At 47.0% G+C, this 27,527-nt stretch overlaps 1 protein-coding gene across 6 annotated transcripts in view; it reads right to left on the bottom strand.

Annotated features, from left to right (window-relative positions):
• LOC144934547 (band 3 anion transport protein-like) overlaps positions 1-27,527 on the bottom strand; it is a 67,238-nt gene that overhangs the window by 16,242 nt on the left and 23,469 nt on the right. For 4 of the 6 annotated variants that reach the window (XM_078860450.1, XM_078860455.1, XM_078860449.1 and 1 more), the window contains 11 exons: positions 13,072-13,258; positions 12,258-12,601; positions 12,026-12,159; positions 10,786-10,994; positions 8,864-8,991; positions 5,580-5,763; positions 4,642-4,777; positions 3,296-3,488; positions 1,646-1,760; positions 1,099-1,283; positions 314-533 (listed from right to left, as the gene is read on the bottom strand). In XM_078860450.1, the coding sequence (XP_078716576.1) occupies positions 314-533; positions 1,099-1,283; positions 1,646-1,760; positions 3,296-3,488; positions 4,642-4,777; positions 5,580-5,763; positions 8,864-8,991; positions 10,786-10,994; positions 12,026-12,159; positions 12,258-12,601; positions 13,072-13,258 (2,035 nt within the window). The remainder of the gene's footprint in view (positions 1-313; positions 534-1,098; positions 1,284-1,645; positions 1,761-3,295; positions 3,489-4,641; positions 4,778-5,579; positions 5,764-8,863; positions 8,992-10,785; positions 10,995-12,025; positions 12,160-12,257; positions 12,602-13,071; positions 13,259-27,527) is intronic. The other 2 variants (XM_078860453.1, XM_078860454.1) reach the window with 2 other exon arrangements.

The raw sequence follows: 27,527 nt of genomic DNA, 5'->3' as shown, positions 1-27,527 counted from the left end.
ATGAATGCATCATCAGCCGTGATCAATCTATTGCTGGATGAAGGATTCTGACCAAGCCACCACGGTCCGAGGTTGTAAAAATCTATCTGGCACAAACACTCACACCAGCCTATTTCACTGCTATATTTACACATGCTTCACACATCTCACACGCACCTCGCAAGATCCACACGTTCGACACGTTTCGTGCATGTCCCACACGTTACACAAGTCAACGGTGCATTCCGCACGTCTTAGGAGTGTCCCGCATGTATCTCCTACATGTACCATGCACATCCCACACACATACAGCCCCCCCCACCCACAAGCGCACCCCTGGTGCTCTGGACAGGCGCTTCTTCCCGCGGGTGGCGCCGCCCATCCTCCTCGCGCCGCTTCTGCAGCATGTCGCGCTGGAAGGCGGCGACGGAGCGCAGCAAACCCTCGTCTGTGAGCTCCGACGGGGGCAGCACGATGCTGCAGTCCAGGAACTCTGTGATGGCGGTCAGCAGGTCCTGCCGCTCATCCGCCAGATACGCTGCTTCATGGAAATCCTACCCAGGGGTGGGGGGTGGAGGCAAGGGGTCGCGAGTCAGAATCGTGGGGTCGGAGGTAAGTTTGGCCAGAAGGAAAGATAGATGGATAGGGTCTCATTACCATTAATTTAAAAGCTCCCGCTGATGAGATGGATTTCCAAGGGCATTGAAGTGATTCGTAAATGCCTTGACAGTGTACCAAAAATAGCCATTAGAAGACTGGAAATTTGTGAGATGAGCACCGGAGGTTGAATGGAGAAAATCAGTTGGGCAGTCATAAGGAGAAACAGAGTGGGGTACATAAGTGGAAAAATAACAAGTAATAAGAAGGTGTTGATTCATAAAATTATGCGAGGCCATCGATGGCCATGGAAAAGAAAGCTGCTAAAATGAAGTTTAAGTTAAGCCAGTATGGAGGGAACTTGCGTCAAGAAACTGCCCATAGGCAGAGAACTCGTGTAACAATCACAAACCGGTTTCTACACATGGATTAACAACGCACTATCCACTACTCTTGCCACTTAACGGGGTGCCGCGAACCGACAGCTCGCACGGGGCTGGGTGGGCATGCCGGGCAGGGCACCTTGTCGGACATGAGCGTGGAGATGGAGCGCCCGATCTCATGGTAGTCCACGCTGGCCTGCTGGGGGCCCAGCAGCACGAACAGGAAGCGCACTGGCACGGGCACCTCTAGCACGGACTCGAGCACCACGCCCTCGCTCAGCCGCACAAAGGCCATCGCCGGCTGCTGCAGGAAGTCGACGCAGCCTGCGAACACAAGCGGCAGACACACACACAATGCTACCGGCGCATTGACGCCAGTTGATTTTGGAGAAGCCTGGGCAGGTATACGAAAGGGCTAAACTGGGCCACTGGGGCGGCCAGGCATTTTGTGTCATAAGCCAGTTCTGGAATTGAGATTTAAGTTGGGCCCAGTGTGTAGTAGCCAAACTCCAGGACTGGCCTCTCTGGTCAAATGCCTGTTAGCACAGTGGCCGAGTCACACCTTGGCAGAACGTACAGGTGAGTGGAAGATGTAGGCGAGTGGCAAGTGTCGGTCAATGGGAAGGGCAGGTGAGTGGAGCGTGTTGAGCACAGAGCGTGGTTGAGCAGACTGCTTTGATGCCCACCCACAAGGACGATGGTGGCCTCCGCGCCATGTGGGATCTTCTCCAGAAGCTTGAGGTCTGGCCGAGACTTATTCCTGGATAGGGGGTCGCTTCCCGTTGACGCACTGTCCTTCTGCTGTCCGAAAAAATGGACATAATAAAAATAAGAGATGTTAAGACAGAGGCGTTCAATGTTAGCCTATGGTCTTGCCAGTCAATGTGTAGTGAGTCCAACTGAATCGCAGACGTTGTCTTGGGAGAAACACTATTTATTCAGTAACTCAACATAACACAACACAACCTACACTTGGGTGTTGAATGCTCATCTAGCCACGCTACGGCAGAACTAGACATGGTTCGCTATCCCGGCCCAGACCACAAGCTGGGTCCCGGACCGCGTGGCTAGAGGCTCTTTTACACGACGTGGATCTTCATCACCAGCAACACGAAGAACCTCGAGCCCCGCACGGTGCCCCTGTTATATCGTCCTGGGCTGGGCTGGCTCCGCCCCTCGCCCCGCCCACCTTCTAGATCTCTCCAGCTCTTTCCCAAAGGCTCCCGAGAGCTCCTCTATACCACGTGACCGCCCAGCGGCCCCCGTCCACCGGTGGCCCCCCTCCAATATCATCCGGTCACATGTCGGCAGGTCAACCAGCGTATCATGCCCCAACGTAACCCTGGCTGGATGACACTCCCTCTCGCTCCCTCACCGGGAGCCCGCACCGCACACTGTACGTGGTGCCTCCGCGCTGACCAGCGCTCACCCAAGCCCTGCGAGGGCTGGTGCTACGCCCAGTGAGCGGGCTACACATAATGGTAACACACTATCCGCCGTGGCTTCGTAAGCCCAACACCACATAGTCACAATCAGAGTCACTACAAATGTAACGAAGTTGCTGCAAACACACATCACAAAAAAAAAGATTTCAGTGTTAGCATTTAATGAGTCAAGCATTGATGCATGCAGCCTTAATTTAAATGTCATGGATGTACACTGCCATCTTAATCAACGTTCATATTTTAGCTTATAGGACAATCGATTATTAAATCATGTTTATTAATGTCCTCTATACCATAGTGATGAGCTATATCATAGACTTTTCATCTTGCTTTAAGGCTTAGATGAAAGAGCCATCCGATTTATTGATGCATTAGAACAGGCGACTGTGACCTTATCAATTAAAACATGACTGTACACATAAAACAACTCTGAGTCAATGCCACCACTTCACTTTAGTGTCTGACTCAGAGGGGGCTCCAGGTATCTCATAGATTTAGCACAACGAACAGAACACTCACCTTGAACGATAACATTACATGAGAGCAAAGTACATTCACTTGCGACTGTCCCAGCAATGCAAGCAAGTGGTGAGATGCTGCATTCATAGCACAGCTTGGTAAAACTGGGACATCAAGCCTATGCCTGCTGAGCGCTTACGCACACCCAGGAACGTGTGTGTGCACCTTAAACGAGTACCTGGTGCGGTGTTTAACAACATCAGCAATGGGGAGACAAATGCGGCCGAGTATAATGCTGGGCCACCTTCCCCTACGAGTGCCATGCTAGCCTTTATAAGTGCTTGCTAACAGCCCTTGCCCCAACAGCCTCCATAGGCTACGTGGTGGTGGGGGGTGGGGTGGGGAATCTTTGTCTTTGTGCGAGGCACCCACCTCTTGCAGATCACTCATCTCGATGGCGCCGTCCCCCACGAGGGGCTGGGTGACGGACGGCTCGCCCCCCGCGTGGTTCTGTCCCCCGTGGGCGCTGGTGGCCGAGGTGCCCGACAGCAGCGAGCTGAGGCTCGCCGCCGAGAGGTTGCGGTGCAGGAAGGAGGAGGTCGTCTCCTTCGCGTCATTTGGATGCCTATGGAGAGCGCACGCGCGCGCGCTCCCAGAGCTAGCCGCTATTTCTATTCATTTTGCACGCGTCCTGAAATGAAGCCCGCGATTTTGATGTGCGTTTCCCGAGTTTTGATGTGCGTTTCCCAAGAGGGGAATGGCTTAGCGAGTGAATTAATAAGATAAAGTCATGTTTAATCTTACGTCAATCCATTGATCTGATCGATGGAGGCCTCCCCGCTCCGCATTGGTTGTGAGAGTTGTTTGACCATCCTTTACCACACCGGTCAGTGCGAGTTGGTGGAAAGAGGTTGGTGCCCAGGACCGGTTTAGATATCCCTCCTCTACAACATTCACCGTGGCTGGGAATCAAACTCGGGGCACTGCTTTGCATGTTGCAGTGCGCCAACCATTGCACCATTGCGCCCCAAAACTATGCTCAAGTTACTCAATATCACTTCAGCTACTTAAAACAATCCAGGGCCAGATCTTCTAAAATAAACAATATTGCTCAACAGAGTGTTCAGTAGAGGGGCAGCTGTTAGTGATGTCGGGAATGTTGCTGAAACGATCTGAAGTTAAATTTCGATTTAAAGCTTTTGTGACTGCAGGGATTCATCTTCTTGGTTCTTTCCGGTAAAGTCATGTAGAATGGAAATAATAAAATAATACAAATAAAACATAATAAAATAATTCTCACGACGTTTCGGCCGCAATGCACGCAGCCGTCCTCAGGTGGAGAACAGGTCTGTTGAGAAGACAGAGTCTGAAACTCGGGGCACTGCTTTTCAAATGACTGTCTTCTCGACAGACCTGTTCTCCACCTGAGGACGGCTGCTTGTGTTGTGGCCGAAACGTCGTGAGAATTATTTTATTATGTTTTATTTTTTTTATTTGATTATTTCCATTCTACGTGACTTTACCGAAAGAACCAAGAAGATGATCTGAAGTTATTTCAACGTTCTGACCGGAACATCTGTGAATAAGAGCTTCATAGCTCATCGGACTCCTCCGGTATAAATATTCTTAATATGAATATGACAAAACAGTAATGATTATGACCACACACGGGCGATGACACCGATAAAAACGAAGCCCTTGTATTTGTTACCCCACCTGTGTCCTCCGCCTGTGTGCAAGCGAGCGAGCGGTTGTGCAGTTTGCTTAGCGATGTGCACCTGTGTCTGAGCAGCAGGGCGCGGAGAACGCTCGCTCGCTCCTGCTCCGTGATCTGGTCCGAGATGATCATCTGCTCGACCACCTGGTGCGTGATGCCAGCGAGGCTCTTCTGCTCCAGGTCCAGCAGCACCGTCCCTACGCGGCCGAGAATGCGAGACGTACGGGAGCAGGATGTTACAGCGATATGGCGATACAAACAGACGAATGCCACGTACTGTGCTTGGAACATTCTTGGGTTTGGTTTTATTTTTATTTCCATTTGTGCTACAGGCGTGGTGCCGAGACAGGAAACGCATTTCATTTGGTGCACCACCTTGCATCAGAAACTAGGCCTGGAAGCAGATGATCATCTTGGACCAGATTACGAAGCAGGAATGAACGAGTGTTCTCTGCACTATTCAATGACTCTTTACCCATATGAGCGGAAGCTTTTTATATGGCCTCTAACGTCTTCGCTACATGGCAATCAACCCATTTTTTTACAGCTGGAATAAGCTATGTGTGCAGTCATACCTGACCAAGAGGCTGAGACCATCAACTACACTAGAGGCAACTGGTTTAAACTTAAACACAAAAGTGAAATAGCACAACAAAAACCAGGTTCGAGTTCAACAAATAAAAATATTGAATTATGAGTAACTAAAACCCATATACAAATCCAGAAACTCAGCAGTTTGGGCTCCTAATTGTGACTTCGCTGAAGTGCAATTCATCACGGATCATCGTCCTACATGTGCTTTTGCAGGAGGTTCAAATGGAATCTGTCTGGCAACCCCAGACGCCACTCAACTTACACTTTTATAAAAACTCACCAGTTGCTTTTAAAGTGCCATACGAAAGAAAGTGTTTCGACACAGCATTATCACCCCCCTCCCTCCGCCCCACCTCACAATGCCACAATCGCATCAGTGCAGCGACGATGCAGAGACGACGTTACCGTGCGCGATGGCCTTGCGCAGCTCGAGCAGCGAGCGGAAGGTGAGCGACGCCACGTGCGGCTTGCCCCAGCGGTCCGTCTCGGCCTCCACGTCCTCCTCAAACTTGATCCAGCGCGCCGTCTCCTTCCACTGCAGCTCCTGGCGAGTCGGGTCCATCACCAGCTCATTGAGCTCCACAAACACCTGCACGCGCCCGGGGGCGGGGCCCGGCACGTACCATCGTGAAGCGGCAAAGAGCAGCATGGCTCCGTGTGCGCCACCAGCGGTGCGAGCCCTACGCTCGCTCGACCGTCCGTTCACCCGTCTGCCCGCTCTCTCTACAGGAGAGGACACGTGGCTGGATATGAAACAACACTCTCCCAGAAGCACCGATCGAGCGCTACACGGGAACGAGGTGAAAAATTATGACTTGCCGACTCTGCGATCTTGCGTAAGTCAGCAGCAGATGCCCGTCACAAAATACCCTGCATCGGCTAATAGGCCGCACAATCGAAGAAAATAGGTCAAGGCAATATGTTTGAGTGGCAGTCTTTTTTTTCTCTTCACAAAACAAGTATTCTAACGTTTCTCAAAGATTTTATTGTATTAAATGGTGTGGCTTTTATGCTTATGACTCAGTAGAGGGAACAATAAACATGTGAACAAATGAGAGGTTAAAATAAAAAGATGCAATGGAAAAGAAACCTGAGTAGGATGGTGAAAGGAGGAGAAAGGGGAGAGGAAAAGAGAAGAGGGAGAGGAAGAGATTGAGGCAGAACTTACGGGGGAGGGGGGCGGACACCAGGTCACACAAGTTCGGCATGAAGAAAAAGTATGTACAGCGAGTCAAAAGGTATTGCGGCCTCACAGCTCTAGCCAGGGCAAGGGGTCAGAGGTGAGCACGCAGCAGGTACCAGGGAAAGCAGATGCAAACGAGGTGGTGACATTGGTGAAGGAAAACCAAAGAGAAAGGGAAACGAGAAGGATACCATTAAAACAGATACGTCAAGAAATCTTGGCATGCACATGCACAAATAATTAGGTTTTTTTTTAGGATTAAGTTATAAAATATAACTTCACAAGGAAAGGAAATATAATTAACAGCACAGAAATATAAACATTTCGCCGAGCAGTAAGAACATTATTTTGCTCGCAACCTGGCCTGTAGAGCAAATCCAAAGCGAGAGAGCAGGAGATGAGATTTTGGAACGCGGAGAAAAAGACCGCGACTGGGTAAAGTTAACTAAAGTAGACACAGAGCCACCATGATGACGACGGTTAACACGGCATCTGCCGAAGGTCCCGGCACAAAGATAGAAGCAGGATTCGCCAGCAAGAACGCCACTCGCGGCAATTCCCGTTCAGCCCCAGCCCTGGTGGTCCCGTAACTGCAGCGTACTTCTTAGTAACGTCGATTTCTTACCGAGTCTATGTCAGCAACGCTGCCCGTAAACCCTCACCTCCTCCGTTTCCTCTCGCTCTCTCCGCAGTGGACTAACACTGTGTGAGCCTTACTGCATCCGATTAACAAATGTGATTACAACAACAAAAACGTCGCTATCAAAGGTGATATTTTCCATGAAATTAATGATAAAGAGCAGAAATAAAAATGTTAATAATCAAGCGAATATCAATCCAAAGAGGATTTTTTAAATAAGCTGTAACAACAAATGTATAAATCGGGTCTGCTAATCAAAACACCTGGTAATGCTGTTGCCATGCATGCATAAGGCAGACTGGGCTGGATTGTTAGTCAGCTAACCGTGCGCCCGTTATTTAATTTCACGGTTTAAAACCCCTTAGGAGCCAATCAAAGCCTGTGCAATAGGAAACACTGTCTTGCAGTGGGCCGGACACACAAGTGGAAAATTAGATACCGCTCGCCTATGTAATTTAAAAAAAACAGAAACAACTGCATGCACACACTAATTGCCTTCTACAGAACGTTGCCAGCATGGATCGGTGATAAACTGCATCACTCAGTCCAACTGTTATTCATTCTCCATTGGGAAAAATAATGCCATTTATGTGGAAAAGCCTCAAAGGATCTCCCCGACTGTGTTGCAGGAGGGTCCCGCATTATGATGTTTGGCCAATGTCATTGGTAAGTGTTTGGCATGGGAGAGTAAACCAGAGAACCTAGAGAGAGAAACCCCAGCGTGCATGCAAGAAAGTGCATGCTGGGTTTTCACCTTGCGGCCCGAAGCCTACACCTCGAGGCAAGCCCCAGGTGTCACCCATCCGAATACCGACCAGGCTTAAGCCTGCTCAGCCGCCGAGATTCAACAACATCCGGCGCATTTGGGGTGAATTTGTCGTAGCCATAATGATCGCAGGCAGAATAGGACAAAATCAACAGGCAGTGTTTGCTTGACAACTTGGTTGATGTGCTGTCTACTTTAAAACTGAGAGCACGTGTAATTTTCTGGTAAAACTCGCTTGATTCATTTTCGAAAATTACGTGATGCATTTCGTTTGTTCAGATATACTAGAGAACCAAAGTAGCATTTCAAAAGTTCAAAGAGATGTTGCAATTCGCAGTTTACCAGGCGGACGTACATTTTCTAATGGCACGGCTTCCTGCGTGACCTTACGTTAAATGGCAAACGCATTCGATTATGCTGCGGAATACTAACAGCAGGGACAGCCAAACACCCCACGCAACACCAATCAGCACAACACGGTGAGGCAAGAGCAACACATCAGAGCATCCGCAGCACATGAACAACGCAACACGAAACATCATATCAACGGTAACCAAAGTAGAAGCAGCAACCACCAACAGCCACATCAGCAGCAACGCCAAAACACCACCAAAACACAACACAGAATAGCAGCAGCGTCAGAAATAGTAACAGCAGCAGCAGAAACACAGAAACCATAACACAGCACAGCAGCAGCAACAACAACAGCATCAACAGCAGGAGGAACAGCAGCAACAACAATAGCAGCAGCAACAGCAGCAGCAGAACACCACCAAAACAGAACACAGAATAGCAACAGCGTCAGAAACAGTAACAGCAGCAGCAGAAACACAGAACACCATAACACAGCACAGCAGCAGCAGCAACAACAACAGCATCAACAGCAGGAGGAACAGCAGCAACAATAATAGCAGCAACAGCAGAACACCACCAAAACAGAACACGGAATATCATCAGTAGCACTAAAAGCAGCAGTAGCAAAACAGCAGCAACAGCAGTGGACACATAGAAAAATATAGCGCAACATAGCAGATCAGCAGCAGAAATAGCAGCATTAGCAGCAGCAGCAAAAGAAACATTAGCAGCAGCACGAGCAGCACCTCGTGTGGCCGGCGGTCACAGAGCTTCTTGGGACCCGGTTTGGAGTGAGCCTTGTGAGCACGCGACGACCTGGAACTCTTCTTGACGAGGTGACGCCTCACCCCTGGTACGTCTTCAAATCGGTGGCCTGGCTTGTGGAGGAGGAGAGAGAGAGCCCGGGGCGGGGGGGGGGTTAAAAGCCAGGGGTCAAAGGTCAGAGAAGTTAGGCAGCCATTGCTCTCAGCTACTCTTCCATCATTCTTAAACAGGCGCACCTCAGTCTGGAAAATGTTCCCGTTTGCTTCTGAGTGCGTTTGGCTAAAATAAAACACGCTAATTTAAGTCAGGTCTTCTACGATTGTCTGAGAATCTTGAAAATAGTTACAAGCGCATGCCTAATTTTGGGCATTCTACAAAAGAACCTCTACTTTTGAACATCTGCGCACACTTTGAAAGATTCCATTACATTTTTGTTTTATATTTTGCAGATCTAGTTGAGTTTCTAGGACCGCAAACATAATCCATCCGTGCTGAGCTTTCACTGCTATCCCCCCAGGTGTGTGGGTTTTCCCCAGGTTCTACAATTTCCTTCTATACAATGGAATTGACCAAACATCCCAATACAGCATGACTCTCCTGAGACAGAGTCTTAAGACTCGTTGAGGTTTTCCTGGACAAACAAAGGTAATTGTGGCAACTTTTTTGGCTGCATTTTGTATAACGCGTACTTCGCTACTTAAGTCAAAGAGAACATCTACCTTTATTGGGTTAAATGCCCCCGAAAGGCGTTTAAATTACACGCGCGTGAGCGACGCAATTTTTAACGCAGGCAGCCGCCGTACCTTAGCTCGCGCAGCCAACGTCGCAAAAAGGCAGCCCTCCCATGCAACGAGGGGAGGCATTCGACCTCGGAGGAGCGAGCCGGCAAAGCTCACCGTTGATTATCACCGTCAGGGAAGTCGTCGATTCAAACGGGGCAATGGAAACGAAAGTGCGTCGAGTGACGAGCGCTCACACGCGCGTGCGCAGGCGACCAGCCGGACTTTGAATTTCGGACGCAAGGGAAACAAATTATGACTGCACGCCGTCCATACAAATAATTTGCGTGCGGTCAACGTGATACGCTATTAATTGTTGATGATGCGGCGCGGTGAGTCAACGGCGAGAGAGGGGGGGAGAGGGTCCGCAGGGTGTGGACGACTCCCGTGGGGGTGCATGAAGGGACTCGATTGAATTTTCACTCCAAGGACACTTGTGGGGTTGTTTTTTTGTTGTTGCACTGTTTCTTTTGTAACTCAAATTGTAAGAGATAACATCATGGTACATGTTTCAATCTTGGCTACAGTTTTGTTGGAAAGAATGTAAGGAGGAGTGTAACTTGTGAAATCGGAGAATGTTAGTTATGTATTTTGTTTATAATAATGAAGGTATCCAAAATACGCACACGTGAGCACACGCAACAGCTGATATTTGCCACTAAGTAACAGTGACATCGCATCAGTGGTTGTGCCAAAAACCAACGTACGCACATGCACGTAAAATAAATAGGACAAATTACTCTCGAACCAGCTTAACTTAATAATTAAAATTCACGTACGAGATGACACAGCAGCCAACAGTGTCGGAGCAGCTCTGGTAACAGCAGTCGCACGCTACATATGGATGGCTACCGAACGCGTCGCGCAAGTGATTCGCCACCATTACATCAACGGCGTCACGTGAGCGTTACACATCATTACAGAGCGGTTCTCATAGGAGCACCGAAGAACCTCCAACAATCGCGTACGACCCCGTGTCCCTGGAAGTTCCGCGGAAGGCCGCAGCAGGTCAGATGAAACTGCTTTTCGTGTTTAGTTTCCCCACACCTCCGATGAGCACGGTCGGCTACGTACTGCGCGAAAGAAGTTCAACATATATGCATAAAGACACGCGCGCCACTCACTCTTCATGTGCTCCAGGTGCGCGTTGCCGAGGGTGCTGGCCTCCGTCTCGTCGGTGGGCACGCGCGCGTACAGCGCGCTGCCCGTGTCCGTCATGCTGCCGATGCGGCGTCGCGAGCTCAGGCTGTAGCCGTGGGCCGCCACCGCTGACGACGATGACGGCGGCGATACCGCCGCGCGGCATGCGCCATGCCCCGCCCGTGCCCGCTCGCTGCACCGCCGCCATGGAACAAAAAACCAGTGCCGTGTGAAAGACGACGTCAAGCGCAGATCTCCGATGCGTTTTCAGGTTGTACCGACCCACGCGCGTTGTTCGGCACGACGTCCGACGTGTCGCTCCACGTACTGGAACTGGAGAACTGCAGAAGCTCCCCAGCGTGGGGAGAAGTTGCGGGCACGCCAAGCAAATTCCTCGGACAACATGCCACGTGTTGGGAGATTCTTTAGAAACTGAAGGAGCTCCCAGTACGTGGATCAAGATGTCGGACGTCGTGTCAAATCAGGCATGCGGGGTACAGCCCGAAAACACGTCGCCGAGCTATACGGCACGGCCGCAAAAACCTACACAGTCGACAAGGCCACGTAGTTAGCGGACTAACGGCGTACCTCTCTGTTCTTCTTCCGCTTGAAGTCAAAACAGACGCAACGCAATGCACCTAATACTCCATCATACACGTGAGGCACAAAACACCAGGCCCCATTCATAACGGTAACGCGCTCTCTCCCGTGCAAAGCTCATAAATATTTGAGAAGCAGCTATCGTTATGCGCGTGTCTCGGACCAATTTCTCCTCATCTTACTTGGCCTCTTACTCTTGAGGCCACAGTAATAGCAAGGTTTACATCTGCGGGGCACACAATGGGCATAGCAACTCATCGCACACGCAGAATCTAGAAAGTGTCAGCAGGCAGCACCTCACCTCACCTCACCCCACCTCTCCAAGCTTCACCAAAGAAACCCATTAGAAGCAATGCGCACACACACACATGAAGACAGTGTTTTTTTACTCAAGTTTCGTTATATTTATGCATCTTAATGACACAGTGCAAAAAACCTCACATTTAACGGTCTGTTACATTTTTTTAAAGAGAAGAGTAGGGCCTCAGGTGGAACTTGTGCTTCCTTGTTCATGAAGGTCAAAACATATTTTGGTAACTGCCAGACTAGCGAAGGCGTAAAGGGGGGTAGACCGAGTTATAATTTACACTCGGAGGTTGTGGCTATCATCTCCACTCTGCTTACCCCTCATGCTCTTCGTTTGCTCGCTGGGGTGACGGTCGCCGGCGTTTTTCCCCATCGTCTTCTGGAGATTCCTCCTTCCGGGCGACTCCGCAAGCCGCTCCAATACCCTCCTCCTCGTCATCGCCTAGGCTGAACTACGGGCGAGACAAAAGCAACGAGCGGCCACTTCACACCGCCGGCAGAATGGCCAGGCTGCAACTTCGTGGCGACATGGCTCGATCGGGAAACGTACGGTGACGGGAGAAGACGCGTCCTTGGAGCCGTCGCCCTCCTTGCGCTCGCACTCCTGCTCAACATGGGCGTCCCGTTCCCCTCGCTCCGCGTCCCCGGGGATCTCCATCGCGGCATCCGTCCCCTGCGCCCCCGTCGCCCCTGCGGGGCTGGCCGCGTCCGCCTCCTGACCCTCGGCGATGGTGGGGGTGTCGGGCGGCCGGGCCTTGCCGCGTCGCTGCACTGCCTTACCAGCAGTGGCCGCCCCCTTGGGCGCCCCATGGCCCTTGCGTCGGTGAGACGATTGGGCCACGGGGAGGTGCGAGGAGAACGCCTTGTGGATGTTGTGAGACGAGTGGCGGTGGTCTGCGGGGTAAGCGGGGGGACGAGGGAGCACGGAGAAAAACAATTAAGGAATATCATAGACCCAGAAAGATGAGAAAGTCCAATGTACACTTAATGCTGCGACAGGGTATATTTTGAGTTCACTTAAGCAATGGTAAATACAGTGAAACCTTGTTATATTGTTGTGCATTATACTGTATTCCATCGAGGCAATTACAGTCAGCGCTCCGATTTAAAGTTTTCCACATCTGACCTTAAATTTGGCTCCTGTCCATTGAAACAATGTTACGTTGAGGTTTTTCTGTAAACAATGCAAAATATACTTTGGATTTATATTGTATCTACATTCAGCCACATTTCCAAATGCTGTATAAAAGCATTGTGGGGAAATGACTGACAATATTGGTCGCGAAACCCTACGCATTAAACGTGGAGCTCGCCGTCCGATTTCTGGTCTGTGCGGCACATTTGCCGAGTGCGGAGTCGCCTACACTGGTAGTCGTCCTCGTTGAAGTTCCTCCTCACGTCGTCGGGCAGGGTGGCGTGCGCGTCGCTGATGATGCTATCGAAGGAGCGATCCCGGGATAGGGCCCGGCCCAGGTCCTCCTCCTCTTCTCCTCTTGCCAGCGGAGCTGAGGCCCCCGCACACCTCTCTGACTGCAGCAACAGCGACGGCCGCTATTCACCACGAAGTGTGGAAGTGATGTCACCATTGTGAATGTGCCAAGCCGAGGTGCCCTTTCGAGGCACCGTGAAATTTTGAAGGATCGCCGTGTTACAGCTTAGCCGACAGACGGTTGGCCGGTGGTGCATCTGCCCACGACACTGGGTGTGCACTGGTGGTCACCGTCAAAATAACCACTAACCAGAACGCGCACACTCCTCAAGCACAATTAAATAAATTTGTTCACGTGGAGAAATGCAGGGAGACACGACTGTGCATGCCGATGTGTACGTGGAGGGGAGGATCATGTTGCTGTAAGCGCACTGCCCTACAAACCCAGTGGCCCAGGTTCGATTGCCAATTATGCCCAACACCAGTGACAATTATCTGAACCAGTACTGGGCCTCCTCTAGGTCGACTCGGACTGAAATGAGTACACGGTGCGGTGTGTAAACATCGCCACGAGGGAGACAAAGGTGACCGGGCGTGGTGCTGGCCAATCACCCCCTCGTGCTGCGCAGGCCTTCATAGGTTTTCGCGAACAGCACTTGCCCCAACCGTTTGTTAAGGCTACACGGGGGATCTTTGTCTTTGTGCACTCGGAGGAGGAGGCGAGTGTGAGATTGCATGCACATCGGCACAACAAAACCGGCACAGCCAAAGTGGGCCGCTCCGTAAGACAGGTGGCGGTGGTGAAAACCAGGGGAAAGGAAACCTTTGTGAGTTTTCACAAAGCCAAGGGCCACAGTTTGTCAGGTCATCTGAGAAGAACAAGAGTCTATTCACTGAATATATTTTGCCTTTTCTTCTCTCAAAACACATTGGCATGACGTGGTGGGGTATGAGGCCACCTGTCCATTACACCCACTGCAATGGACAGCGGAGCCTGGGCCCCTATAGGGCTTGGCACAGCTGCGCCACTTGCACACTTTGATAGCTACGTCACTGCTTAAAAACACGTTTACTTTTAGTGTCAGTCGGCAAAAATATGAATAACACAAACACGCTCGTGGTGAATATGGACTGCGCGAGCACACTAAACGTCTATCTCTCCATCAATGAATGCCGGGGACGTGCAAACACACACACACACCGCGCACCCGAAACACAATACATGCAGCTCAAATGTTGTTGTTAAGCGGTCCGGCAAGTGCGTTGCGCAATGTAAAGGGACACCAAGGGCACTCTTCGATTCACAAATTCACAATGGCTGATATACCAGCGACCAAACTTGTGTTCCAGAGCGAGCGCTTTTGTTCCCGCAAGGCGGTGGTTCCCACCAGCCCCATAGCGATGGGGGGGGGGAGAGATCGAGGCTGGAGGTGCCAAAAGCAACCCTTTCCCTTTGAATTTCGATTTAAAGCTTTCGTGACTGCAGGGATTCATCTTCTTGGTTCTTTTGGTAAAGTCACGTAAAAGGGAAATAATAAAATAATAAAAATACCAACCCTCCCTTGCTGAAGGCTCTGCCCGCTCCCCATATAAATTCTTATAGTAAAGTCAAAAACAAGCAAAACTAAAGCGACGGATGTCGCAGCCTTTCCCCGCATCCAGAAGGGGTGAGAGCAGAATGCATAATGGATAAAAAGCAGATCGTACTGTTACTCATTCTGCATAGCCTTTTTAGAATATTTGTTTATAGTTTGTTGTGGCCACCCCTTAAACTCCACAGACACCAAGAGTCACAGGAAAGTAGGGGATTGGGTGGCTCATGGGAGTCTTATAATGGCCATGGCGAGAGCACTTTGACAACGTGGATCAAAGTAACGGTTTGATTCCAGACGGCAAACCGCAAATACATCACGTTCTCAGGTGAAGTGCATTATTGAGCTCAGCCTGGTCATGTATGACTGGACCATTTTTTGTTTGAATTAAATTGATCACAAATTGGCAACGCCCAGTTTGGAGACTCATAATCCATCTCAATGATACATAATTGAATAGATGTACAGCCCTCTATCAATCCACTGCTGGATGAAAGCCTCCCCACATCATGTCAGATTTGTGCAGATTCATGCAGATTTGTGGAAGGGGGACCAGGACCATTCAAATACTGCTCGGCATTAATGGTATAGCCGTGGCCGGGATTCAAGTTCAGGTACCCAGGTTCATAGCGCGGTGTGTGAATCACACCACGCTATGAACCATGGACAGTGTGCATTGCTAACTGCCCCACGGTCTCGGCTTCTCACTTGGGGTGATCATTGCCTTTGCAATTGCGGTACCCAAACTCTGGAACTCTTTGCCTTTTGAGGTCAGGACTTCCGAGACACTTTAAAAATCTTCAAATCGCGACTAAAAACGCATATGTCTAAAATGGCTTTATCTCTTGATTTGAAGCTTTCGTGACTGAAGGATTCATACTCTTAGTTTTTTTTTCGGTAAAGTCACGTAGGTAAAGTCACGTAGATAGAAAAAATAATGAAAGAAAACACGACGTTTCGGTCGCAACACAAGCGGCCGTCTTCAGGTGAGAAAAATGATCTGCTGTTGTGGCTTTATATAGGCATGGGAGGCGGGGGGGAGGAGGAGTTTGGCTGTAGGAATTAGGCACGGGGGGGGGGGGGGGAAGAGTTTGGCTGTCAGAGTTATCTCTTGCCATTATAGCACCCCGAGAACGATTGTTTAAGGGTGCTTTATAAATGTTAATTATTATCATTGCCCCACAGCTTCACCCATACCTCATGATATACCTACACAGAAACATGTGTAAGGACAGGCCTAGTGCCGTAAATAATAATTGAAGCGACAGGGACAGGCAGGGTCAAATGAGGCGAGAGAGAGTTCGGGAAAACGGGCGTAGCTGAGTCGAGGGGCGTGGCTGAGCCGGAGGGGGAGATAAAAGGCAGCGCGGAGCGGGGCTCAGGGCTGCTGTGGGGAATCGAGGTTGGACCGTCGTCGCTGTCGTCACCTTGGGAGTGGATCGTCCTCACCGTCTGGGAGCAGGTCGCCTTATCGTCTTGGAAGACTAGAGGGAGATTATAGATCGTTGCTGTAGCTGCTCATCCATCGGCTACAATATAGTCAGCCAGCTATATAGGTGAATGTCATGTATCAGTTACATGAAGTCACCCACTGTCCACAGCCAACTCGCGTCTACCCGTTAACATGCCATCGAGTCAGGCGGACCATAATAGACAATAAATATAGAAAAACATACTTTAACAAGACAGTGTCTATGAGTGCTACATTACACATGTAAAAAAAAACTAATTATTTTTAGATGTTTTTTTAACCCAATGTTGATAGAAACAGGGCACGTGACAGGATGCTACCCTAGTCGAGAGAAGTGTGACTCAGAGAATGAAAGTGAACTCAACTATGATTATTCACGAGGGACAGATGGGAGTTAATGTTTCGCATGTTGGGCTATAGACAACACAATTTAATGAATAACAAACAAAAGAAAAAAATATTATAACACAAAATATTTATCCACATTAACATTTCCCAAAATGTCATGTTAAGACGTTTTTTTAAATCAAATAAATGAAAATTGTTTATTTACAAAAAATGACTAATTGGCCATACAATTAAATGTTTACGAGTGATTTCAGATTTATTTGATTTTATTCATTTCAGCAGCAAGGGCTCAATGAGCTGCTATGCTTGATTTCATGAGCATCCTGCGATAGTATAAATGTCGTACAGCACAGATCTTAGTGACACAATCTCGGTTACATAGATCGTGATACAAACAGCGAGTATCGGTCTGTGCTGTACATGTTACAGGAATAGAGAACCGGTTTAAAACATAAACAAATAAAAGACCACATTCTTCTACGAACAAAAATAAAGATAATTTAACTAAGCAAACACAATCATTAACCAGAAACGTTTAAGTACAATCCTTACAGACTTGAGCTTTAGTTTCCCCAGCCGATGATATTATTTATGACATCTACATCTATGAAGGAACTTCAGATTCGTGAGTGAATGGATGTTTCTTACGGTCGGTAATTAGTGAATTCCCAAGTGGTTGGAATCTGACTAGGAAATGTGCTTTAACGAGACAACAGTGACCCCAAATACTTATACACGGATCAGGGTGCAGGACGATGAGGAATGCTGACAAACAAAAGTAATCTGCTGAGATGACGAGAATCCTCGGGGTCTCAAAACTGCAGACAGTAATAAATGAACAAATAAACAACAACCTAATTCTAGATTTGAAGCTTTCGTGACTGCAAGGAATCATCTTCTTAGGTTTTTTCGGTAAAGTCACGTAGGTCAAAATTAATGAAAATAAAATAAAATAAAAAACAAAAATCACGACGTTTCAGCCAGATTAGCTGCATCTTGATGCAGCTAATCTGGCTGTGACGGTCCCACCTGATGACGGAGACTTGTGTTGCCTCCGAAACGTCGTGATTTTTGTTTTTTATTTTATTTTATTTTCATTAATTTTGACCTACGTGACTTTACCGAAAAAACCTAAGAAGAAAACAACAACCTGCATTTACGACAAGAGTCGACGCTTTTTTTTTTACAGGAAAGTTCAAGAAGAAAAGCGAAAATAGTCCGGGAACTTTACGCGAACGAACACAGAAATGACACCGCAAATCGGAATCCACACTCGAGTACAAGGACAAATTCATTCTGCCCCAGTGTCACTCGTGAGCCGACAGGAGGGAACAGAAAAACAGAACAATGACTGAGCCCCGTGGTGGCCGAGTGATGAAATGCCAGTGCCGTCACAACACATCGCCGAGTTAAGCTCTCATTAGAGCGCAGCACGCAAGACTTAAGACTTCAAACGACTGCGAGGGAGAGAAAAAAACCCAAGTTACGTAACGCGATCCCCGCCTTGTTATGCACAGCACCTTCGGCGCGCGACCTGTTTGCCAACTTGAGCATCGTTTTGACGAGCACCGCTGCACTTCGGAACGGGCGATGCCATCAATTAAAAATTAATCGGATGAGTTGTCCACACCCTGTACAAAGTAGATTTTTGGAATGACGGCTTCAGGCTCGTTTGTTGAGTTAGGGTGGTTGTTGTCTGGCCTCCCTGACTTGAATGCCTGCCACAAAAGTTGAGTCCGGTCTGATTTGAAAACAATGAGATGGAAAATCAACTCTCAATTCTCCGGTTAATGGGGAGAGGAGGGGTGGGTACACAGAAAACAAAAACACTTACCTATATATAACGGGGGTGAAGACATAGAATGTGGTAGAATGTGCCATCATTCTTTATTATCATCGGTTTACTTGCCGATATATTTGCGGTCGTGTCGACGCACAGTCACTGACCCTGGGACAGTGAGGAGCTGCTAAGTGTTAAACTAATGTGCACGTAAATATATAGATTTTTTTTGTTGAAACATAACTCGGGCAACTCGCATAATCTGCCCACAGATAATGGAGAGTTAACGTCTATCAGAGAATGTCATTGTGTACATTGTACACGGTCATAAATTACAACACAGCAGGCCAGTGTATTGTAACAGACCTTCATTATATGGTAGAGGGCCATCCACTTAGTACGTACGCATGGAGGTAGGAGGGGGGGGTTAAGCCAAACGAGTACGCTTGTGTATGGGGGGGGGGGGTCTACTAACAATATGTGTACGCATAGGAAACTGGGGGGGGTGGAGGGTGAAGCCTTGATAATAATTTGTCTACATTGCCCTTCAAATCAGTTCGATAGTCCGGCGGTGGACTGTTTGCTTAAACACGTTAATATTATTCATCCTTGATCGTTTCTAACGTGGATTAAATATCGGCCGTTTTATAGGATTCGGGGGGGGAGGTGCGTCAGGCGTACGTACGCAGGTGGGGGGGGGGGGTGTAAAAAGTAAGCGTGCGTAGATGTTTAATTTCATGGGTTTACATCACACATGCAGCCAATGTAAGAGCTACCATACACGCAATGTTCAAAAATAACTGTTCTCTTTACAACTAAGGAAGAAGTCAGTTGGGCATTAACTGTCCATTTGTCCATCAGTCATTTCTCGTTAAGTTGCAGTAATATGAACAAACCTAGAGCTTAAATTTGTGTTACTATGAGGGACTTGCAGGTGCATCACAGGATTACCCAAAAACTGGGGGACTGAGCCTAGAGGAAAAACATTATTTCCTCTGAAGGCTTCCACCAGACAGCTTCCAAACTGCAATATTTCCCAAGACGCATGTTGGAATTTTTTTACATGTGAGTATGCATGATTTTTCCCAACTGCCTTAGGATATGTTCTATAAATTTACTCCACCAAGAGGACCCCTACAAGGAAAGAGAGTCAATATTTAACATGGGCTTGTGAAAGTTGTACACACTGACGTAGCGACACAGGTGGAAATAATACTGCACTGCTTTTCCAACCTGGTGAAAATTTAATTGGGTGACATGGTCACTTGAGAAAAAAAAATGAGTATGGTTAAAATCCTCTTATTAATGGCCCTATTATGTGTCACTCCTATTATCTGCAGCCCCAAATGATTCTTAAAAATCCTATCGTCTATGTGTCCAATAATCTAAGGGTGCAATCTTTTTCTTTGCTTTTTTCATGGCTAAGAGGGGACATGACCTAAAAGTTGCAGTTAAAATCATTCAATTCTCGACACCTGCTATGGAAGAGCCAATCGAATGTGGTCTGCTGGAAGAGCCAAACCGATACTTTTACCTCTCTATTTTATTATTTTTAATGATCTGGAGATTAATCTTAATATACACTTTCTTGAGAATGAGAAACGTTTCACTCTGAAAGTGCAGCACTTGAAATGCCAAATATCTACAGGATGCATGTAATTAGACCTCCGCTGTGACTTTCCCGCTAGGAATCATGTCTACATTAACCACAATACTTATAGTCAGAATGCAAACAAAAAAATACTTTGACCACAAGTATTGTAAAAGGTTTCAGTTTGGTGTTATAACATCTCAACACCTGTTTTGTTGCCAGAAAAAAGGGGAAAACCTATTCTCATATTTTGGTACTGGCAAAGGAGGTCCCATGATGTCTATCAATGCCACTCGAAACACGAGCATATACACACAATCACTTCCTTGTATGTAAATAATCAAACAGGCTGTACCAATCGTTAGCATATACACACAAAAAATGTTTGGTCTACTTCCACAGTTAAGGTCTGTGCTGCTGAGTATTTGCAAATGTATACAATTTTACCAATTTGTTGAGTTCTTAATGAGTCATTGATGGTTATCACACTCAGTTAAAACCGACACCGCATACCTAGGATAATAAACACTGCTAAAGTAAAGTACAAATCAAAACTAATTTCAAATACTGACGCAGACATCTCCATGGCACGCCGCACCGCACACAGCAAGATAAAGTTCAACGAATATCTGCTGAGAGAGAGGCACATTAACAGCCGTTTTGTCAATCAACGGCTGGATGAAGGCTTACCCACACTCTGTGCTTCATAGGAGTTATGCGACCACACTTCACCATGCTGGTCAGTGCGGGTTGGTGAAGATGGGGAGCATGGAAGCATAGAAGCACAGTACAGCAATGTATTTCTGCACTGCCCTCTGCTGCCCACAATGTAGCACAGCCCAGTAGCTGCCTATTGGTAATCCGTTTGTGCACGGTGGTTGCCTATTCAAGCACTATCAAGGCTAAACATTGCATAGCTTCCCAGATCTCATATCAGGGGAACACATTCAAGTGACTTCGTCATAGACAGAGAGAGAAAACAATGGGAGTCATTTGAAATGGCCACGTTGCGCCTTCTTGGCCTACAGTTGTATAAAACAAGTTACAACCGATTATAGTGAACTTAAATTTAACAAAAACCCCATCATCATAAATACACAAATTCGTGGAAAAGAAGAGTTATTTAAATAATCACTGGCAATACTTTCATAAGAAAACACAATACGGTAATGGCGCAGTCCCAAAAATGTACAGCACCTGCCAAAATCTGAATTAGAATATGGCTGTATAATTCTAACACACGAGAAATTAGAACAAACGGCTGTAAAAGTGTCAGGACAAAAATGCTGGAAGCCACCTGGAATAGAACTTACCACCCCGCACCACCGACCGACCCATGCAGAGTAGCCAACATCGTATTAAACAAAACAATCAAGAAGGCAAGAACCGGTCACCAGACTTCTAAAATAAACACCAGATGGCTACGACAGGCAGCTACTACAACAAACAGCGATGGCACCGCATCGGATCCACAATTTGAACGCCCACGCGGGGGCCCACAATCCGCAGGTCACTTACAGAAGCAGAGGCATACGGAATGCACTCCATGAATACGACGGCCCCTCAAATCCCCCAACTTCTCCCGGGCGACCGAACGAGCAGTCACGCAACGCAGGGGGCTCTCCCTTTATACAATTACCAGGCCGGCGTCTGCGTGGCCAATTTGCCGCAACCCTGTTACGCGCTCGGCTGCGGAAACCGGGCGTCCACATAGCTCGCGGGAGCCTATCAAAAACCGGCAGCCGCAATTGTTATTTGGCAAAACTCGCCGAACGAGGCAAAACGCAACACAAGTCTCTGCGGCCATAGCCGGTGGCGAGCCACCCATGAAGGAGACGATGCTCACGGCATGCAACGTTAGTTCTTCGGCACGGTTTTGGTGCCATGGCGGCGAAGAAGCGCCGATTTTTTGACATTTAGATGTCCCCATATGCACACACCCGACGAAACAAAGCAAAAAGGTGGAGAATGACTATTTAAAACACTCTTTTACATTTATTTATTTAAAGCAGCAAATCTTTTTTTTGCACAAATGAATGCCTGCAAGGTTCAAGTAATAATAAAGAATGTTCATCCCTTGTTATTCCACTGCGGGACGAAGGCCTTCCTATGCCATTTTTTGGGCATAAGGATTGCACGACCATACTTCCCCATGCCGGTTTGTACGGGTTTATGAAGGCAAAGGGGGGCTGAAACCAGTTAGAATATCGCTAGGCTTTGCATGAGCAGAATTAGTCACAATTGCCAGGTGGCGCTTAGTGGGGGGTAAAGTATGGGTACTCCCACCTCTGCAATGATGCCTGACCAGCATGGACAAGTAGGACAAATGCCTTCTAAAGGGGCCTCAGTAGAGCCCCCTGTCGCAGAGACTCTCCTGCCAGTAGCGGTGCGAGCTAGTAACTGCAAGGTTGGACCCTCTAATATTGTAATGTAAAAAATATACAAATACTGGCAAAGACTGACACCCCTAGGGATATCGAGTTGTTTGATTATTAAGACTGCTGTTGGTGTTACGTGTGGAGCAGTGGCACAGTTCCTACAGCCCCGCGCTATGACCTCAGCGAGCTGAAACTGATTCCAGGAAACAAACATCATTGGCGAGTGATGCCTGAACCAGTTTTCAGACTGTCCCCCTCCGACTCCATCTTGATAACCCACATTAACCAGCATAATGAAGTATAAGTCAATCTCCATGTTCAGCACAGCATGGGAAGACCTTCACCGATCAGATCAGTGTATAAACAAACGGTTGTAAATGACAAAATAATTACTTCATTACTAATAGCACCATCTACTTTGTGGGACTACATGGTGGGCAGCAGAGAACCGTGTGGCGGTACCCATTGTTATACAATACTTCTATGCTCCCACGTCTCTGATCCCCAACTTTACCAAGCCCCTTCGACTATTGTGGTGAAGTGTGACCAATTAATCCCAACAACAAAGGTGATGTTCCTGTACACGTGTACCTTGTGTATATTTCATGGTCTTTAATCACAAGGCACTCTGGGTAATAACACTCACAGACACAATGATGGCTATCATCAAGACACCCTGGGTAATCTCACAACACAGTGAGAATTGGCAGTGGTTCAAGGCATTGCCCAATGAGCCATAAATCACGGGTCAGTGATGCCATTTCTCAATGCCAGTCAGCGAGCAGCACTGCTAAATGCCCAATTACACCATGCAGTGGTGCAAGTCTGAGTGAATCATTGCCAATATTAGGTTTTGAACTAAGTGAAAATGTTAACAAAAACATATTTGATTTAGTTGGATTTTAATAAAAGGCAGAATCATGGTTCTGAAACATGGCATACAAATATAAAATCACGAATTTTGGAATAAAATCACCTTTTCCTGCTGCGTTTGTTTTTGCATTTGAGCTGTCTAGCTCTCCGACGTCGAAGTTCCCAGCACGTGTAGCCGAAACATCTGACACCATGCCGAAGAACGCACGGTATGACCTTAAGACACATCTGAGAGCTAGACAATTGTCTTTCCATGGCTTCCTTCAGCCTTGATGGAGCATCACATCAAGTAAATATAGATGCTTACATTTGTACCGGTTAATGCCATTCATCTCCATGCATCTTCAATTGGCACAAATCCCATGTTGGCGATTGTTCACTTTTGTCCAATGTTTGATGGAAACTCACCAATGCCTCCATCAACAACAATGCAGCAATTCGCCAAGGCGATGCATTTGGCTGCCTAGTGTCGTCGCATGCAATGGTGCACTTTGAATCTGGCCACCTGAGTTAGATTCCCAGCCACGGCTAATAGCTGTGGTGAGCGATAGCTTAACCGGTCCTGGGCTCCTCCTCTCACCAACTCCAACTGACCAGTGGTGAACACGGCATAGGGAGGCCTCCATATAGTAGTGGACTAACAAAGGGCTGTAAACGTTCCCTTTTTTTATTATTACTGATATATTTCCAAAGTTAAGTAGAGTATTCCATTTCTCACATGTCTAGTTAATACAGCTCCCTCCTAATTTTTATTCTTTTATCTGCTTAATCCCAAAATAATTATCACAATTAGCACTGATACAATGACACCTGTTATGTAATCGGTTGACGGTGTGGGAAAATGATCAGGTCATTTGCATGCCTGCCAATGCGTCTCAATTACATCCTGGGGGTGCTCATGACGCTCAGACTTGGTGCTGGTATGATCAGTTACCTTCACACATGTGATTCCACGAACTGGAGGATTGAATCACAAAGGTGAATGTGTCTGGCACAAGCGAGAACGGGGTGCCACGAAAGCCAAGAGCGGGTTCAGCTTTAGAAAAGATGGAGCCATGATGGTGGGAGGTACGGCAACTCGCATAGGAAAAATACAAACACTGTGACTTTCACAAGGACTTGTATTTTGTAGGTTTCCAGAAGTCGGGTGTAGCTTTGGCAAGAATTTTTTTCTGTTGAAAAATAGTAAAATAAACAGATATCCCTAGGGCTTCTGACTAGCTTCTGGACAGTTGAGTAAATTATCCTCCAACTTGGACACTATGTGAGTGATATGTATTTCAGTGGGATAAATTGCAACAATATTTTTAAGTCATGTTATTTCATATATACCACGTAATATTGAATGTTAACTCATGGAGCATGCATTCAAAAAATCCGTAAATGTTAAATGCAATGTTACTTAGGATTAATGTACTGTACACAAAGTTTGCACCATAGTCCAAAAACCAGGTTTTACAAACCCAATACATTTTCTCAATGCGAATATTTAAAACAAGTTTTATTATGTAAAAAAAAATGCACTTAATTTTTATTTTAAAAGAAACTAAAACTGCACTGGTTGTGGGTTATGATTGCGCATTACATTTGAATGCCAAATATAATTCATATTCAATGATAAAAAGTCCTAAACCTTTCTGATGTAAATACAGGTGTTAATATCTTCAAACACCAAATAGACACCAATAACAAGGCATTGTGTCTGCGCAACCACACAAACTCGTGGTAAACAAATGCAAACAGATTTGCTTGATGATAATAGGGTTTTCCCCTTTCTGGTGTTAAGAGATTAAAACACCAAACTTAAACCTTTGCAAGGAATCATGTCTGCATTAACCACATTTACTCGTGGTGAACATGCAAAAAAAAACATGTTCTGACATTATGTGCATTTTTCGATTTAAAGCTTTCGTGACTGCAGGGATTCATCTTCTTGGTTTTTTCGGTAAAGTCACGTAGAAGGGAAGTAATAAAATAATAAAAATAAAACATAATAAAATGAAACAATTCTCACGACGTTTCGGCCACAACGCAAGCGGCCGTCCTCAGGTGAAGAGGACGGCTGCTTGCGTTGTGGCCGAAACGTCGTGGCCGAAACGTCGTGAGAATTGTTTCATTTTATTATGTTTTATTTTTATTATTTTATTACTTCCCTTCTACGTGACTTTACCGAAAAAAACCAAGAAGATATGTGCATTTTCTTTGAAACTGATTGATCCACACCACAGACAGCTTTCTTTAGAGCCTCGTCTCAAACATTGTTAGACCAGAGGACGCCAAAAGTCGAACAGCACAAAGACAATGCCACTATCAGAGCCATTGCGAGCTCGGGGTGAGCAGCCACATCATGAGACCTCCTTTGCCAGTATTAATGATGAACTCTTTGCCACTTGGTGGAACTTTTTCTACAGCACTGATGGGACACGGCAGTAAAGGAAGCCACCTCTGGTACAGGCCAATCAGTTTCAAGGACAATGCTTACATTATGAAAGCAAATGCGTTTGCATTTTTTTTTGTACCACAAGTACTGTGGTTATCATTTAATATCTTGATACAGGCGAAAAGGGTCCCCCATAGTTTCAATTCATGTTATACTAACACGTAAAATGTCGAGTTCCCAGATTATTTGGAGCACTGGACCTCACTTCTTGACATTATTTGGACGAAGACTTGTGTGTGTTTCAACAATGCCACCTCACAGGGTTCCAACACTCCACACGGTAACAGAGGAAAACGCAATGTATATATAAGATTAGGCTACTGAAGTGTAAATGAGAAGCTCTGGTTTAAGATATATTTGAAGAAACCGGCATTTTGATAATCCTTTAAATATCATGAAAATGAGCGTGATGCAGATGCTTAACTTGAATTCTGCTTTCACCTGAGACGTCCTAAAAGCCCTGCAAGAAATAATTACGGATTTACTGCAGAGTATACCCACCAGCTCTAAAATAAAAGCCATAAATACAAAACCCAAAGGATATGAGCACTTGAAAAAGTACTTGAAACTCCATCACCGATCGCATCGCCGTCAAGTGTGGAAAAAACACAATTCTTCAGCGCAAACCGCAATGTGCGCGTGAAGCAAATTTGAGGTTTCGTTTGCTTGTCGGAATGCGTCCAGCTTGAACCAGCGCAAAACCGACCATGCAACTCATTGTGGGGGCCACATTAATCTAAGCTCGCCAACAGCTCTCGCCTCGGTACGGCCAAGAGATGCCGTACTGGATAACCTGTCGCGTTTCAAGCGTAACGCTGCTCTCTGCGCTAAGCCACCAAAAAAGTTAAATTACCACGGCCTTCTTTCACTACCCACCTCCCACCCTCCCTCCCCCCCAACCGTAAGTGTCGACCACATGCATTCCTCATCACGCTTAGAGCAAATCTGAGGACACTCCAGTCTAAACTACATGCAAACACTGTCTAAAAGCAAATGCAATGTCCGGCTTAAAGTATGGGTTGTTTTTACCATACTTACCCTTTTTAACCATATTCTCTCAAAATATTGGTATATACCTGTTGTACACGTATGCAATATTCAAGTGCAGCACTACAACAATACAACTATCAGTAAACATACAAAAAATATGGCTCATAATGCATGCTGCCATGTTGTCAACGTTAGCACACTGCACTTTCAATCCAGAGGTCGCGGTTCGATCTCCCTTCGTGTCAACTGATACCAGTGGGGCATGTTTCTTAAATCCATCCCTCTGCTGTCCACCTAACAGATTACATCGGGATGCCACAGTTGGCCGATTGCAAGGTCGCATTGTGGTGGGGTAATGTGCAGAGGTGGGACAAAGTCATTGTTATGCAAGTCCAAGTCGAGTCGCAAGTCATCAAATTCATGACTCGAGTCTGACTCGAGTCCAAGTCACATGACTCGAGTCCACATCTCATAGGTGGGACAAAGTCATTGTTATGCAAGTCCAAGTCGAGTCGCAAGTCATCAAATTCATGACTCGAGTCTGACTCGAGTCCAAGTCACATGACTCGAGTCCACATCTCATAGGTGGGACAAAGTCATTGTTATGCAAGTCCAAGTCGAGTCGCAAGTCATCAAATTCATGACTCGAGTCTGACTCGAGTCCAAGTCACATGACTCGAGTCCACATCTCATAGGTGGGACAAAGTCATTGTTATGCAAGTACAAGTCGAGTCGCAAGTCATCAAATTCATGACTCGAGTCTGACTCGAGTCCAAGTCACATGACTCGAGTCCACATCAGTCATAGGTGGGACAAAGTCATTGTTATGCAAGTCCAAGTCGAGTCGCAAGTCATCAAATTCATGACTCGAGTCTGACTCGAGTCCAAGTCACATGACTCGAGTCCACATCTCATAGGTGGGACAAAG

This window comes from Lampetra fluviatilis, chromosome 10 (assembly GCF_964198595.1).
Source record: "Lampetra fluviatilis chromosome 10, kcLamFluv1.1, whole genome shotgun sequence".
NCBI lineage: Eukaryota > Metazoa > Chordata > Hyperoartia > Petromyzontiformes > Petromyzontidae > Lampetra > Lampetra fluviatilis.
The sequence above is the reverse complement of the archived record's forward strand: the minus strand, read 5'-3'. Positions and strand labels throughout refer to the sequence as shown.